The following is an 18,523-nucleotide window of genomic DNA, read 5'->3' as shown; positions in this document are numbered from 1 at the left end:
ATGCAGCCCTGACAGTCACAGCAGCCCTGTACAGTGTATAATACAGGCATGCAGCCCTGACAGTCACAGCAGCCCTGTACAGTGTATAATACAGGCATGCAGCCCTGACAGTCACAGCAGCCCTGTACAGTGTATAATACAGGCATGCAGCCCTGTCAGTCACAGCAGCTCTGTACAGCGTATAACAGGCATGCAGCCCTGACAGTCACAGCAGCCCTGTACAGTGTATAATACAGGCATGCAGCCCTGACAGTCATAGCAGCTCTGTACCATGTATAACACAGGCATGCAGCCCTGACAGTCACAGCAGCTCTGTACCGCGTATAACACAGGCATGCAGCCCTGACAGTCACAGCAGCTCTGTACCGCGTATAACACAGGCATGCAGCCCTGACAGTCACAGCAGCCCTGTACAGCGTATAACAGGCATGCAGCCCTGACAGTCACAGCAGCCCTGTACAGCGTATAACAGGCATGCAGCCCTGACAGTCACAGCAGCCCTGTACAGTGTATAATACAGGCATGCAGCCCTGACAGTCACAGCAGCCCTGTACAGTGTATAATACAGGCATGCAGCCCTGTCAGTCACAGCAGCTCTGTACAGCGTATAACAGGCATGCAGCCCTGACAGTCACAGCAGCCCTGTACAGTGTATAATACAGGCATGCAGCCCTGACAGTCATAGCAGCTCTGTACCATGTATAACACAGGCATGCAGCCCTGACAGTCACAGCAGCTCTGTACCGCGTATAACACAGGCATGCAGCCCTGACAGTCACAGCAGCCCTGTACCGCGTATAACACAGGCATGCAGCCCTGACAGTCACAGCAGCCCTGTACAGTGTATAATACAGGCATGCAGCCCTGACAGTCACAGCAGCCCTGTACAGTGTATAACACAGGCATGCAGCCCTGACAGTCACAGCAGCTCTGTAGTGTATAATACAGGCATGCAGCTCTGACAGTCTCAGCAGTCCTGTTCAGCGTATAACACAGGCATGCAGCCCTGACAGTCACAGCAGCTCTGTACAGTGTATAACACAGGCATGCAGCCCTGACAGTCACAGCAGCTCTGTACAGCGTATAACACAGGCATGCAGCCCTGACAAGCACAGCAGCTCTGTACAGTGTACAACACAGGCATGCAGCCCTGACAAGCACAGCAGCTCTGTACAGTGTATAATACAGGCATGCAGCCCTGACAGTCACAGCAGCTGTGTACAGCGTATAACACAGGCATGCAGCCCTGACAGTCACAGCAGCTGTGTACAGCGTATAACACAGGCATGCAGCCCTGACAGTCACAGCAGCTCTGTACAGCGTATAACACAGGCATGCAGCCCTGACAGTCACAGCAGCTCTGTACAGTGTATAATACAGGCATGCAGCAATGATAGTCACAGCAGCTCTGTACAGCGTACAACACAGGCATGCTGCTTCCATGGTACAGCCAATGAAGTAGCTCCACGCATGTGTTCACTTCGCTGGTTGAGAGGTCACAGGATTCTGGAGTTACACCATCTTGTAAGTTATAAAGAAACAGAACCGCAGATCAGGCAGCTCATTCTTCCTCATCCTACTCCTCCTCCTCTCTCCATAGGGCAGAACACGCTGCTCTGCATATCTGCTAAACACTACATTTGTACAGGAAAGGGGCTGAATTAAGTACTAAGAAATGATTTTGATATTTTAGGACAATGATGTGTATACCCAGCCTTAAAGGGAATCTGAAGTGTAAATAAACTTACAATATAATGAATTGTATGTTCAGTACAGCTAAGAAATAGAACATTAGCAGCAGAGATAGGAGTCTCATGTTTCCAGTACAGGAAGAGTTAAGAAACATCACAGTGTTCTCCCCAGGCCTAATTAAGTGGGCGTGCCGCCCGGCTGATTTGAATGCCCGCCCACCTGCTTTCCTGCCCGTCGAACTAGAAAGAAGTGGAGCTGTAAAACTGCAGCCATGAGCCCTTCACTGCCTTCTTTCAGTGGCCGTCTCAGACAATAGCGAAAGCCTCCGCTATATATATGCTGCAGGAGACTTCTCTGCCTGTGTGACCTCCTCCTGGTACAGTGATTGGCTGGGTAGGTTGTAAGGGGCAGGACCATGCTCTGCATACGGGAGTGAGCTGAGATCCAAACTTCTAATGGAGTGTGTCAGCCTCAGCTTCTCCCTAGTAGTGCTGTTTCTACTCTGCTAGTCCGCCCCGCTTTGCTGGCTGCCTGTGTCTGCATTGCATTCACGTGTTAACTCGCAGGCAGCTCAGCTAGTGGAGGCGGACATCCGATACACATCTAGTGTGATCGAGTGTAGTGCAGGCAGGCTACTGCTGTGTGGGGAGAGGCTGAAGCTGCGAGCAGATTGTCTCTCACACCCAGAGAAACCAGTGTGTTCCCTCTGTCCTGGGCTGGCTGCATGAATGTCAGCAGCCAGTCCCATCCCTTCCACCAGCAGCTCCGAGGCCGACTCACTCAGTGCACAGATAAGATCAGGCAGTGCACGGCATTGAGCTCCTCGCCCCGCCCCCTCTGTATCCCCGCTGCTTCTCTTCAACAGAAGCTGTTCTGATTTATGCCGCTCTGATGCCGGGAGAACTGAACAGGAACTCCTTCCACTCTGGTATGAGATCTCTGTGTCCCCTAATGAGCAGGAGCACTTTATCTGATATAGTTCAGTCTGCAGAGCTTTCAAGCTAGGGGACCTGAGAAAACAAACAATGACTGCAGTCAGCTGCAATTTAGATAAGCTGACTTGCTGGAGATGGAGGATGGTGCTGAATGCTTTCTGTGTCAGCCTGCCTGATTGCCCATATGTGCTTATATTTTACTTGATTTACAAATGTAAAAAGTTGGCCTAGAGCAGTCAAAAGCACAAATCTGGTTGTGGTAGTTGGGCAAAGTCTGTTAAAAGTTGCCCTCTGATGCAAAAAAGTAAATATGGAACACAGTTCCAGTATTGAAGGTATGCGCAGGTGGATTGAAAGGACAGTGTGTGGGTGGGGAGTAATTCTTGCAGAGTTCACATGCATGTAATTTCATATGGATGTTATTTACTGCTGGGGTAGAGGGGTATTGCAGATAATTTAGTATAATACTGACCCCTGTACACTATCTGCAATACCCCTCTACCCCAGCAACAAATAACATCCATATGAAAAGCAAACTCCCCCCCCCCTCCTTTTGAAATGTAACGAACACCCTTGTATGATACGTGAAATTAACCGACATATTAAATGCAATGATCACCCCTAGTATGAAATGCAACTATAACACCAATATTCAGTGTTCTCATCAGGCACTTTTAGAGGGGTGCTTCACCCAGCTAATTTTGGTAAGCACCGGCTGTTCCTCCTCATCCTGTGCGGTAAGCACAGTTGCATCGGCCCTGAATACCCCTGTCGCAACCCACCCGGCTACTTTTTCATGCCACCCGGCTGGAAAAAAATTCTGGGGAGAACACTGCATCACTTGTTATCTATGCAAACAAGCTTCTCTGAGAGCTCTCTGATGTAGTCAGTGTTATTTTCTGAAGCACTTTTACATCAAATAAAGACAACTTCCGATAAGATGCAGGTAAGTTCAAAAGGTCATTAGCTCTGCTCTGTTTCATAGTTTAAAATGCAGAGTGTAGTGTGTAAACTGGAAATATTAGCGAATGCTGTATAACTGAAAAAAAAAAAAATATGAGACCCCTTACTTTGCTACTAATGTTCTATGAATTATCCATACTACACATACAATTCATTATATCCTACGTTTTTATTCGCTTCAGTGTCACTTTAAGGCCTGTACACCCACTCAGCGTCACTACAGAGTTGCAGCGCCACCTGACTGACGGAGGAAGGATTGCAACGCTGGATCCCAGGGAGGTTAGCGCTGTGGCTGCCACAGATCTCACTGCGGTCAAATATTTTTTTTCTGCTTTTAGGGTCTAAAAGTGTGTGAAAAATTTGCACTGCTTTTAGACCCTAAAATCCAGGAAATAATCATAGCGCCAGGGAGGCTAAAGGAAACCTGAGCGAGGAGAATCTATACGCACCTGGTCACCATACAGGACAACTGGAGAGAGAGGGATAGGACAGCTGCCGTATTTATTTCCTTTTAAGCAAAACCAGTTGCCTGGCTCTCCTGCTAATCCTCTGCCTCTAATACCTTCAGCCACAGACCCTGAACAAGCATGCAGATCAGGTGTTTCTGGCATTATTGTCAGATCTGACAAGACTAGCTGCATGCTTGTTTCTGGTGTTCTTCGGACACTACTGCAGCCAAATAGAGCAGCAGCACTGCCAGGCAACTGGTATTGCTTAACGATCGCGTCACGCCAATTGGCATGACCGCGGCAGCAGCCCCAGGACTGCCTAACACCAATTGGCGTCAAGTCCTGGGGCCGGCTACTGCAGGAGATCGTGTGCAGGCTGCATGTGCATCTCCTGCTTGAGGGGCGGAGCCGCTCAGGAGACTGTTAGCCGTCTTTTGACTAAGTACAGCGCTGCGATCTGCAGGACTGTGGACAGCCGTATGATATGGCTTTCCCCCTGGGGCACAAGAGAGCGATCGCCTCTCATAGGCTGAAGCCTATGACAGGAAGCTCTGTTAGTCGGGAGAAAAAAACGGGAAGGAGGGAATAAATTGTGTGCTGTGTTGTTGGGCGGCCCAGCAGCTTGGTCCTTAAGCTGCAGTGGCCGATTTCACAAAAAAGGCCTGGTCTTTAGGGGGGGGGGGGGGGGGGGGGGTGTTAACACTGTGGTCCTCCTCAAGAGGTTAAAACGAAATAAATATGGCATCCTCCGCACCCCTCTCACTTCAGGTGTCCTTTAAGGCTATATAAAATGCAGCCTTGCCCTTAGCAGATGAGTTCACTTTAAAGGATACCCCAACTGAAATGTGACATAATGAGATAGACATGTGTATGTACAGTGCCTAGTACACAGATAACTATGCTGTGTTCCTTTTTTTCTTTCTCTGCCTGAAAGAGTTAAATATCAGGTATGTAAGTGGCTGACTCAGTCCTGACTTAGACAGGAAGTGACTGCAGTGTGACCCTCACTGATAAGAAATTCCCCTTTTTTATCTCTTTCTTGCTCTCAGAAGCCATTTTCTGCTAGAAAAGTGTTTCATAGTTGCAATTTCTTATCAGTGAGGGTCACACTGTAGTCACTTCCTGTCTGAGTCAGGACTGAGTCAGCCACTTGCATACCTGATATTTAACTCTTTCAGGCAGAGAAAGAAAAAAAGGAACACAGCATAGTTATTTGTGTACTAGGCACTGTACATACACATGTCTATCTCATTATGTCACATTTCGGTTGGGGTATCCTTTAACTCATTCAGGACCAACACTTGAGCTTATTTTTTTTTTTATAGTTTTGATGGGCTTCTTTGGAAGCATTGGAGGATGCGAGTACTTCCAATGCCTGCCGAGATGTACCGAAGGTGCATCCAAGTGTGCAAGTTCAACGGGGCACAGTGGTGGAATTACGGGACGGAGTTAGACCCAGAGCCTTCCCTCTTAAATCCCTACACAATTTGGGCCCTGGATACATGAATGACTTGCTGAAGCTGCACCACACCTCTCACAACCTCAGATGAGCAGCATCCATGAACTTTGCCACACCCAGAATGCACCTCAAAACCTCTGTAGCCAGAGCTTTCCGTCATGCTGACCCTACCTTTTGGAATTCCCTACCACACCCAATAAAAACAGCCCCATCCCTGGAGTTATTCAAATCTAGACTGAAAAAACACCTGTTTAGCCTGGCATTTGCAAAATTACTAGTCTGAGCCGTGCATATGCGCTGAGTCCTACGGGAGAGAAGAGCTTAAAGAGGAACTGCAGCAAAAAGGTGGGAAAAAAATAACACGGCTGCAAAGAGAAGTTACAAAATATGTTTGATATTCAGCATATAATTTGTTCATATCGTTTTATCCACATAATCGTCTTTACTACTGGCAGGCGTGAAAAAAAACTATAACCCCAACATTGAGCACCAACTACCATTTTCTATAACCACACCCACTAAAATTGCGATAGGCTGAAATATTTTTTATATATAGAAATACATATGCACAGAGGGCGATACTGGTTGCTTGGCAGATGGAAACAGAGGTTACCAGTAGTTGCCAGAATGGGCTCTATTCACAAAACTTTGCATAAATGACTTGTCACCTAATTGATAAAAAATAACCTTTCAGCACATTTACTAGCAAAATAATCATTTTTTGTTTGTTGTTGTACATAGGTAGGCATCTAACCTGAAGAGAGTTCCCTCGCTTCGGGTTCACTTTAACACAGTGTTCTCCCCAGGCTCTTTTAGCCGGGTGCTCCACCCGGCTAGTTTTGGTGAGCACCCGGCTGTCATCGGCTCACCCCCTCCTATGCTGTAAGCAGAGTTGTGCACAGAAGCACCTGCCCTGCATTCTCTCATCACTCCCCACCCAGCTAATTTTCCATGCCACCCGGCTACTATTTCATGCCACCCGGCTGGAAAAAAATTCTGGGGAGAACACTGTACCCATACATGAACTAGCTCCTGAAATCAATGGTAATCATCTCATTGTAACCAGGGCCGAGCTCAGAATGGATTTCGAGTAACGACCTACTTGAAATCACTGGGATTCTAAATGTTAATTAGAGCACCTAAGGGGGCGGGTGAGGGAGGGTTAACTTACCCAATGCTGCCGTCAGCTTAAATGCGCGTCAATTGCGTCCCACGTCCCGTCACTACCACGCTTCCTCTTTCAACCCGGAAGGAGGAAGCGTGGTAGTGACACGAAAATGACTTGGAACCAGGGCAGTGGAGTTGGTACACAAATCTTCCGACTCAGTTTATGAAACCACTGACTCTGACTCCAAGTACCCAAAATGGCTCCAACTCTGACACACCGACTCCGACTCCTTAGTCTAATACTTACCAGGGCTGCGGATTTTGTTAAAAAAATCCTCCAACTCCGGACTACTCAGTTTATGATATCACAGACTCCGACTCCAACTCAGAGTACCCAAATTTGCTCTGACTCCTCCACTCCACAGCCTTGCTTGGAACGCAGCACAAGACGCAATTGAAGCACAAAGCTGACAGCAGAATAGGTAAGTTAACCCTTCCTCACCCTCTCCCTCAGGTCCAGTAATTAACTTTAGAATCCATGTGATTTTGAGTAGGTAGCTACTGGAAATCAATTCTGTGCTTATCCCTGATTGTAACTTACCAAATGAAAACAACTCAAAAGCAAGGTCAGCAGACTGTCTCACCATTTGGGCGATGCCGCGGTTAGTCAGGATATAGCGAGCATGGATCAGTCCATAAAGCATCTCTGCTGCCTGTTCAATCAGATCGCTCTGATTGGGATTGTCTTCCAGCTCCTCATCTGCAAAACAAACAGCACCAGTAAAAATGGGGCAAAAATTCAAGTCAGGAAACTGCTGGTTACTCTCCTGTTAAACCTTCCTGGTGGTAAAAAAAAAAAAAGCCAGGTGCGGAAATCCTGAGCCTAATGGTGTGTACAAACTTGAAAGATTAATGAAAGATCACAGACCAATTTTACCACCTTCCATGTAGTATGAAAGCCATACCTACACAGTCTATTCTATGGAGCTGAACTCCCCATCAGATAGAAATCTTTGCAAGATGCTGAACACAAAGATGCTGTACACATTCAAAAGATTGGTCCCTGCAAAAGATCAGTTCCTGCAAATTGCATTCATAGTCTATGGTATCTGCAGATCTCATACACATCTTGTTTAAAGCCCAATCTACACGTTACGATTCTTTGTACGATTCGATTACGATTCTATTTACGATTCGATTAAATCCGACATGTCCGATCGGGATTCGATTCGATTCAGTTCGATTTGCAATTGCAAAACAATGGCAAATTGAAATGCATCGAATCGAATCCCGATCGGACATGTCGGATTTAATCGAATCGTAAATAGAATCGTAATTGAATCATACAAAGAATAGTAACGTGTAGATGGGGCTTAACAGACATTCATCTGCAGATCAGACAATCATCTGCAGATCTGAAGATCCATCCTGGTGGATCTGATCTGCAGATGAATGTCAGTTAAACAAGGTGTGTATGATGATCTGCAGATATCATAGACTATGAATGCATTTTGCAGGAACAGATCTTTTGAATGTGTACAGCATCTTTGTGTGAAGCATCTTGCAAAGATTTCTGTCTGATGGGGAGTTCAGCTCAATAGACTAGACTGTGTATAGTACGGCTCTCATACTACATGGAAGGGGTCAAATTGGTCTGATCTTTCATTAATCATTCAAGTGTAAATAAGAGTTGTTCCCAACCCATGTGCCGCTACACATACATGTGTCGCGGCAGCTTCGGGTATGTGTCACGGCTCTCTCGGAGGGGAGCAGCGCAGTGGAGGTAGAGCTGTGGGCAGCGGCGGAGAAGGGGGCCATCTCCCCCCCCTTCTCTCACCTTAGGGTGCTCTGCCTCCCTCGCTCTCCCCTCCGATACTGTGTGTGTGGCGGCGCTTGGCAGCGGGCGGACTTACCTTCCATGTCGCTCCAAGCGCCGGCCGGAAGTTGTGGTTCTGCAGCCGCTGCTCTGGTCTGGATCAGGCCAGAGTAGTGACAAATCATCCCACGCCGGCGACGAGACCAGACGGAGACACGGAAGGTAAGTTCTGCCCCTCTGCCAGCCACCGCACTTCGTTCCGGAGGAGAGAGCGAGAGCACCCTGAGGTGCCGCTCTCCTTCCCTCGCTCTCTCCTCCTGGGGGGGGGGGGGGGGGGGGTGGGCACATATACCCCTGCCTACATATACTGGGCACATATATCCCTGGCTACATATACCGGGCACATATACCCCTGCCTACATATACTGGGGACATATACCCCTGCCTACATATACTGGGCACATATACACCCTGGCTACATATACTGGGGACATATACCCCTGCCTACATATACTGGCCACATATATCCCTGGCTACATATTCTGGGCACATATACCCCTGCCTACATATACTGGGCACATATACCCCTGGCTACATATTCTGGGCACATATACCCCTGGCTACATATTCTGGGCACATATACCCCTGGCTACATATTCTGGGCACATATACCCCTGGCTACATATACTGGGCACATATACCCCTGGCTACACATACTGGGCACATATACCCCTGGCTACATATACTGGGCACATACCCCTGGTTACATATACTGGGCACACATATCCCTGGCTACATATACTGGGCACATATATCCCTGGCTACATATACTGGGGACAAATGGCTGTTTGTCATTATGTGCATTTACTGGTGAAAAGCTGTCTCTTATGTGCATTTACTGGTGAAAAGCTGTCTCTTATGTGCATTTACTGGTGAAAAGCTGTCTCTTATGTGCATTTACTGGTGAAAAGCTGTCTCTTATGTGCATTTACTGGTGAAAAGAGGTCTCTTATGTGCATTTACTGGTGAAACGCTGTCTCTTATGTGCATTTAGTGGGGAAACGCTGTCTCTCATTACATGCATTTAGTCTACGTGTCACGGAGATCTAAACGTTTGGTTTGATGTGTCACGACTCCAAAAAGGTTGGGAACCACTGACGTAGCATAACTCAGGGTAGGCGCTGGGAGGTATATGCAGAGCCTGCAGTGCAGAACTCACCTCCCCTAGGTGAGATCGCTGTTTGTTGTCATGAAAGTAGACTGCGATCTTACTATAGGGGTAGCAAGCCACAGAGAGGACAGAGGGAGAATTGCAGCGCTGGATCCCAGGAAGGTAAGTACAGGGGCTGTCGTAGATCTCTCTGCAGAATTATTTTTTCCTGGTTTTAGGGTCTAAAAGCATGGGAAAAAAATTGCACTGCTTTTAGACCCTACAATCCGGAAATAATCATACTGCCAGAAAGGTTAAGGAAAGGGAATATTGATGCAAAAACCATAAGCAAGGTTGCTCTACTCCAATACAGTTTTTGGGTCTACTGCTGGCACCCTACACTGGGAGAAGAGGCCACCTACACTCAGGAGGGGGCTACATCTAGCTACCTACACAAGGAAGGGGGGGGGGGCCACTTAAAGGATAGAAGAGGCTAACCACCTCTGTAAAAAACAACATATTGCGCTGGTGGGATGAGGCTTGTTGTCACTTACCGCTCCCTCTGTTAGCTGCTGTGTGTCTCCGTTCTCCCTGTTCCTGGGCTCGTTCTGGCTCCCGACTCGATCGACCACTATAGAAATGTTGTACTGTTCATGCAGGGATGACAGCAAGACGGGAGAGTGTGCGCATCTAAGTGATGTCAGAGGAGAGCGGTAACAGGAGCAATAAGGTAATACTGCGCATGCACAGCCCAGCATTTCCATACTCGTCGATCGGGTCGGGAGCCAGAACGGGGAGGACGGAGGCACGGAGCGCTGAACAAAAGGAGCAGTAAGATCCAATGAACCCCTCCCACCAGCACAATATATATTTTTTTTAACAGAGGCAGTTGGGCTCTGGTATCCTTTAAGGCTTCCTAATACTGAGAGGTATCTCTAGCTACCATTACATCAGTATTCAGGCTAAATGACCTTGTTGGCACTTACTGAGATAAATAAGTAGGTTTGGGGATGCAGTTTTGTCACTCGGGCTCTGCAAGGTTCACCATCATTGATCTAGGTAGCCCAGTATTTATTACAAGAAGTTCTCACTGATTGTGTGTGAATGCTTCTACAATCACACCACAGCTATTTCACTCACCTTTCAGTGATCCTCTCAGCCATGACAGCACAAGGGTAGAAAGCCAGTGTCACTGCACACAGACTCTTGTCCACCTTGGAGTAGTCATCAGAGGATGAAGCACGCGGTCTGCCACCCTTATCCCATGTACCTCACCCCCTCACACACAATACAGAGGCGCTACAGACTACCCAGCCGGCTCATGGTGAACCACAACTCACTGGAGTGTGTAAGGGGATACAATGGACCATATGGCTGATTAGCATATTTCAGCAGTGATGCATTGTGGGAGACGTCTCAGAGCTCACTCCAACCTGAATTATCGGAAATACTTTGTTTTAAGAAAGAAAACTTGTTTTTCAGAGGCGCTCTGAACCTTTTGACGTGAGAAATTGGCACTGATCAGCCTGAGTAAGTGTGCTCGACCTCATGAAACGCGTTGCCCATGCAAATAAAAAAAAAAAAAAATATATATATATATATATATATATATATATATATATATATATATATATATATATATATATATATATATATATATATATATATATATATATATATATATATATATATATATATATATATATATATACACATACACTAGCTGATTGCCCGGCGTTGCCCGGGTATGTATTTGGCTGGTGTCGGCTTCACCCACTCACTTTTTCTAACCCTAACACACAATTACTCAATGACCAAGTTTGTGAGCTTTGTGGTCTTTGGCATCAATCATTTGCATTGAAATGAAAAAATCTGATGGGCTGTTTGTGGCTCCACCCCCTTTTCTGAATTTGAACCCCAGTCACCCAATGACCAACTGTACCAGGTTTGAGGCCTGTGCCATTAACAGTGCAAGAATAGTAGCATTTAAATATTCCCTTGAAAAGCAATAGGTGAAGCTTTAGTCACTTTTGTTGGCTCCACCCACTTTTCTGAATATTAATCTCATTCACTGAGTGTCCAACTGTGCAAAGTTTAAGAACCTTGCCATTAATAGTGTAAGAATAGCTGCAGTTTATATTTTCCCAGTGAAATTTGTATTTGTCTCCACCCACTGATGACCCAGCGTTGCCCGGGTATGTATTTGACTGGTGTTGGTTCTGCCCACTTTTTCTAACCCTAACGCACAAACACTCAATGACCAAGTTTGTGATCTTTGGGGTCTTTAGCATCAATAATTTGTATATTCCCATAGAAATTAAACTAATCAGATTGGCTGTTTGTGGCTGCGCCCCTCTCCAGCATTTGAACCCCAGTCACTCAATGACCAACTGTAGCAGGTTTGAGGCATCTGCTGTTACCAGTGTAAAAATGGCAGCAATTTAAATATTCCCCTTGAAAATCAACGGGTGAATTTTGATTGGCTATTATAGGCTCCACCCACTTCTGTGAATATTAATCTCAGTCACCCAGTGACCATCTGGGCAAAATTTGGGAACCCTGCCATAAACAGTGTAAAAAGGACTGCAGTCTACATTTTCCCAGTGAAATTTGTGTTTAGCTCTGCCCACTTTTTGTAACTTTGACACACAGTCACTACTCAATGACCAAGTTTGTGAGCTTTTGGGTTCCTGGCATCAAAATTGTGTGAATGGAAGCAGTTTATCCAGAAAAGCAAATCTGATTGGCTGTTTGTGGCTCCGGCCCTTTAGTGAATTTGAACCCCAGTCACTTGATGACCGACTGTAGCAGGTTTGAGGCCTCTGCCATCAACAGTGTAAGAATTACAGCACTTTCAATATTCCCCTTGAAAATCAATAGGTGAATTTTGATTGGCTCTTGTAGACTCCACCTACTTTCTGAATATTAATCCTAGTCCCCCAGTGACCAACTGTGTCAAGTTTGAGAACCCTGCCATTAACAGTGTAAGAATAGCTGCAATGTATACTTTCCCATGTAAAAAGTTAGTTGTTTTTGGCTCTGCCCACTATTTCTAATCTTGACATACAGTCACTCAATGACCAAGTTTATGAGCTGTGGGGTCTTTGGCATCAATTAGTTGCATTTTACCATTGAAATGAAACAAATCTGATTGGCTGTTTTTGGCCCGCTCCCTTTTCAGAATTTAAACCCCAGTCTCCCAGTGACTGACTGTACCAGAATTGAGGCCTCTGCCATTAAGAGTGTATGAATGGCAGGAATATAAATATTCACCTTGAAAATCAAAAGGTGAATTTTGATTGGCTGCTGTAGGCTCCACCCACTTTCCTGAATATTAGTCCCAGTCACCCAGTGGCCAACTGTGTCAAATTTGAGAACCCTGCCAATAACAGAATGGCTGAAATCAATGTAAAAAATCTGATTGGCTGTTTGTGGCTCCACCCCCTTTAGTGAATTTGGACCCCAGTCACCCAATAGCTGACTGTATCAGGTTTGAGGCCTCTGCCATTAACAGTGTAAGAATGGTAGCAATGTAAATATTCCCCTTGAAAATCAATAGGTGAATTTTGATTGGCTGTTTTAGGCTCCACCCACATTTCTGAATATTAATCCCAGTCACCTAGTGGCCAATTGTGCCAAGTTTGAAAACCCTGCGAGTGTAAGAATGGCTGCAGTTTAGATTTTCCCATTTAAAATGAATGGCTGAAATTTAATTGGCTGTTTTATGCTCCGCCCACTTTTTCTGGATTTGTAACCTCGGTCACCAAGTGACCACCTGTGCCAAGTGTGACCACCTATGCCAAGTTTGGGAACCCTGCCATGTAAACAATTAAGTTGGTGGCGCCGCCCACTTTTTCTAACCTTGACATACAGTCACTCAATTATCAAGTTTATCAGCTTTGGGGTCCATGGTATCAATTCCTATTGAAAAATAAACAAATCTGATTGGCTGTTTGTGGCTCCGCCCCCTTACTGAATTTGAACCCTAGTGACCAACTGTACCAGGTTTGAGGCATCTGCTATTAACAGTATAAGAATGGTAGCAGCTTAAATATTCCCTTTGAAAATCGAAAGGTGAATTTTTATTGGCTGTTGTAGGCTCCACCTACCTTCCAAAACCTTAATCTCATTCACCCAGTGCCCAACTGTGCAAAGTTTGAGAACCCTGCCAATAACGGTGTAAGAATGGCTGCAGTTTATATTTTCCCAGTAAAAGCTGTTTTTGGCTCCGCCCATTTTTTGTAACCTGGACACTCAATGACCAAGTTTGTGAGCTTTTACGTTCCTGGCATCAAAAATGTGTAAATAGAAGCAGTTTATCCACCAAGGAAATCTGATTGGCTGTTTTTGACCCCGCCCCTTTAGTGAATTTGGACCCCAGTCACCCAAAGACTGACTGTAGCAAGTTTGAAGCCTCTGCCATTAACAGTGTAAGAATGGCAGCAATTTAAATATTCCACTTGAAAATAAATAGGTGAATTTTGTTTGGCTGTTGTAGGCTCCACCCACTTTTTGTAACCTGGACACACAGTCACTCAATGACCAAGTTTGTGAGCTTTTAGGTCCCCGGCATCAAAAATGTGTGAATAGAAGCAGTTTATCCACCAAGGAAATCTGATTGGCTGTTTGTGACCCCGCCCCTTTAGAGAATTTGGACCCCAGTCACCCAAAGACTGACTGTAGCAAGTTTGAAGCCTCTGCCATTAACAGTGTAAGAATGGCAGCAATTTAAATATTCCCCTTGAAAATCAATAGGTGAATTTTGATTGGCTGTTGTAGGCTCCACCCACTTTCCTGAATATTAATCCCAGTCACCCAGTGACCAAGTGTGCCAAGTTTGAAAACCCTGCGAGTGTAAGAATGGCTGCAGTTTAGATTTTCCCATTTAAAATGAATGGCTGAAATTTAATTGGCTGTTTTATGCTCCGCCCACTTTTTCTGGATTTGTAACCTCGGTCACCAAGTGACCACCTGTGCCAAGTGTGGGGACTCTGGCTTGATTACTGTGAGAATGGCAGCCTTTTCCATTTTTTCCATTGACATGAATGGGTGAAATCTGATTTGCTGTTTGTAGCTCCGCCCAGGTGTGCAGGGGGGGCGCGAGACCCCCAGAACATATCATCCCAGGTAGTAAGGCATCTGCATACCAAGTTTCGTTCAAATCGGTCAAGCCGTTTTTGCGTGATCGCGGCACATACACACACACACATACATACATCCGATTATATATAGATATATAGATATATAGATATATAGATATATAGATATATAGATATATAGATATATAGATATATAGATATATATATAGATATATATATATAGATATATATATAGATATATATATAGATATATATATATATAGATATATATATAGATATATATATAGATATATATATATATATAGATATATATATATAGATATATATATATATATATATATAGATATATATATATATATATATATATATATATATATATATATAGAGATATATATATATATATATATATAGAGATATATATATATATATATATATATATATATATATAGAGATATATATATATATATATATATATATATATATATATATATATATATATATATATATATAGAGATATATATATATATATATATATATATATATATATATATAGAGATATATATATATATATATATATATATATATATATAGAGATATATATATATATATATATATATATATATATATATAGAGATATATATATATATATATATATATATATATATATAGAGATATATATATATATATATATATATAGAGATATATATATATATATATATATATATAGAGATATATATATATATATATATATATATAGAGATATATATATATATATATATATATATATATATATATATAGAGATATATATATATATATATATATATATATATATAGAGATATATATATATATATATATATATATATATATATATATATATAGATATATATATATATATATATATATATATATATATATAGAGATATATATATATATATATATATATAGAGATATATATATATATATATATATATATATATATATATATATATATATATATATATATATATATATATATAGAGAGATATATATATATATATATATATATATATATATATATATATAGAGATATATATATATATATATATAGATAGATAGATAGATAGATAGATAGATAGATAGATAGATAGATAGATAGAGAGATAGAGAGAGAGAGAGAGAGAGAGAGAGAGAGAGAGAGAGAGAGAGAGAGAGAGAGAGAGAGAGAGAGAGAGAGAGAGAGAGAGAGAGAGAGAGAGAGAGAGAGAGAGAGAGAGAGAGAGAGAGAGAGAGAGAGAGAGAGAGAGAGAGAGAGAGAGAGAGGGAGAGAGAGAGAGAGAGAGAGAGAGAGAGATATAGAGAGAGAGATATAGAGAGAGATATATAGATATATAGAGAGATATATAGAGAGATAGATATATATATATATATATATATATATATATATATATATATATATATATATATATATATATATATATATATATATATATATATATATATATATCTCTTCACTAGGGTCATTGGAGCGGTAAGCCACCTCCCCCTTTTCGCTTTTATTGTGCTTTTAAAGGGGTTCTTTCGCGAAAAAAGTAGGCAGTTAAAAAAAATGTGACAGATGACAGGTTTTGGGCCAGTCCATCTTTTTAAGGGGGGATTCTCGGGGCTTTCTTTGTTTTCAACAGCATTTCCTGAACAACAGTTGCAAAATCTAACTGACATAATAGCATGCAAGTGATTAGGGAGGCCGGCTGGTATCTTGCTATTTTGGCAGTTAAACTGTTGTTCAGGAAATGCTGTTGAAAACAAAGAATTCCTGAGAATCCCCCTTAAAAAGATGGACTGGCCCAAAACCTGTCATCTGTCACATGTTTTAACTGTCTACTTTTTTCGCGAAATAACCCCTTTAACAAAGTTTCATAGCTCTTGGGTGCTTTTTTCTCCTGCTTCACAGCATAGCAATACATGAATGGGCATACAGGTCAGAGATCCAATGCTCAGACTCACCAGGCTCCAGGTCCAGGATCATGTCCAGAGCTTGTCTGTAATGTGGAACCTGTTCATTCAGTCCAGTTAAGTTGAATTTGTCTTGAATGTAATCTTCATCTACCTGCGAGGGGAGAGACAGTATTATAATGTCACATACTGCCCACCGCAGCTCTATACCAGCATATACTGTGCACAAGTCCCGGGTGCCTCACCTCACAGAAGAATTCATTGCCTCTTAATCCACAGAACCAGCTAATCCACGATACTTCTTCCGAGCTACTCATCTTTTATGCTGCAGATCAATAAACATTAACGTCTGTTCAACGAGAAAAAAAGCAGAGAAGAAATGACAGGTGGGTATTTGGTGCAGTGATGTAGGAAGGCCACGAGCCAGACAGAAGCGAGGCACTGGGAAAATCATGGTGGAGGATACACAATCAATGGAAACCTGTAGTGAGAAGAATAGGGAGGCTGCCATATTTATTTCCTTTTAAAACAATACCAGTTCCCTGGCAGCCCTGCTGGTCTATTTGGCTGCAGCAGTGTCTGAATCACACCAGAAACAAGCATGCAGCTAATCTTGTCAGATCTGACAATAATGTCAGAAACACCTAATCTGCTGCATGCTCATTAAGGGGCCAGGGCTTATGCCTAGTACACACCATATAATTCTCTGTTAGATTTTCTCTTATGCTGGGAAGTCATTTAGATGGCTCAATAGATAATTTCCGACATGTCCGATCTCCCGCCCGATCGTTTCGCTGCTTGATTCTGTATTGAGGACAATGGAAGAAGATAAGAAAAACAAGCGGAAGATAAGAGAATCGCCTGCAGAATCGAGCTGCAAAGATTGAGCCGTGTATTCCCAGCATTAGGGCCCTTTTCCACTACGGCGTTTGCGATGGCTGAATCGCAAAACCGCAAACCGCTAGTGATTTTTCAAATCGCTACAGTTTGCTTTTAACATAGGAATCGCGGTAGGTCATTTCCACTACCGCGATTCGTTTACCTGATCGCGATCGCACGGCGGAGCGATTATTGCCGCGATTTTGCTATGCAGTGCATAGCATAGCAAAATCGCGATCGCAAACGTCGGGAAATCGCCGGGAATTTACCTTTTGCGATTCAGCAATCGCTAGCGTTGAGCGTGAACGCTAGCGACTGCTAGTGGAAAAGGGCCCTTAGATTTACCTGCCAGTTAGGGCTGGTTCAGACGGACGTTTGCAGAGCGTTTACAGCCAGCGTTCAGGGCTTGGTGTTAAACGCTCCCATTCAAGTGAATGGGAGCGTTTGTACCAAGCTTTCAAGCGCGTTTACACAAACGCGGCGTTTGGGTCCCGATTTTCTCTGGCGTTCAAGGAGCCCCTGGAAGCTACATGTAGCTTCCAGGGGAGGTTAACCGCGACGGCTAATGTCCCCCTAGGGGAAGAAAAAACGCGACCGCATCCAAACGCACACGAACGCTGCTGAACGCGACGCCAGCAAACGCAACGCCTCCAAACGTCCGTCTGAACCAGCCCTTAGATAAATTCCAACATGTTGGAAATTAACCATCTATCTGCAGAGCAATTAGAAATTGTTCTACTCAGCAGGAGATAACCAGAAGACAATGCACCAGAGATAACGACCAGTCTCTACCAGTACTTTACAGAAAATATTCAAGAAAATCTAAGAAAATTGTATGGTGTGTACTAGGCATTAAGCCCCCTCTACACCATACAATTCCACACGTGATCGATCAAATTAAATTGGATCAAATTTGATTGGATTGATTAAATGCATCATTTTCGATCGGGATTCGGTAGTGTGGTCAAGTTTGCATTGATAACTATGCAAAAATCGAGTACACTACCGATCGAATCCCGAACGATCGATCCAATCGAATT

The 18,523-nt window shown here is 43.5% G+C and overlaps 1 protein-coding gene across 1 annotated transcript in view; it reads right to left on the bottom strand.

The window, feature by feature from the left end:
* CSNK2B (casein kinase 2 beta) overlaps window positions 1-18,523 on the bottom strand; it is a 51,179-nt gene that overhangs the window by 15,888 nt on the left and 16,768 nt on the right. Inside the window, exons 2-4 of the mRNA XM_068249404.1 lie at window positions 16,850-16,953; window positions 16,656-16,758; window positions 7,250-7,365 (exon numbers count right to left, since the gene is read on the bottom strand). Of these exons, the coding sequence (XP_068105505.1) occupies window positions 7,250-7,365; window positions 16,656-16,758; window positions 16,850-16,921 (291 nt within the window). The 5' untranslated portion in view covers window positions 16,922-16,953. The remainder of the gene's footprint in view (window positions 1-7,249; window positions 7,366-16,655; window positions 16,759-16,849; window positions 16,954-18,523) is intronic.

Source organism: Hyperolius riggenbachi, chromosome 8 (assembly GCF_040937935.1).
Source record: "Hyperolius riggenbachi isolate aHypRig1 chromosome 8, aHypRig1.pri, whole genome shotgun sequence".
NCBI lineage: Eukaryota > Metazoa > Chordata > Amphibia > Anura > Hyperoliidae > Hyperolius > Hyperolius riggenbachi.
The sequence above is the reverse complement of the archived record's forward strand: the minus strand, read 5'-3'. Positions and strand labels throughout refer to the sequence as shown.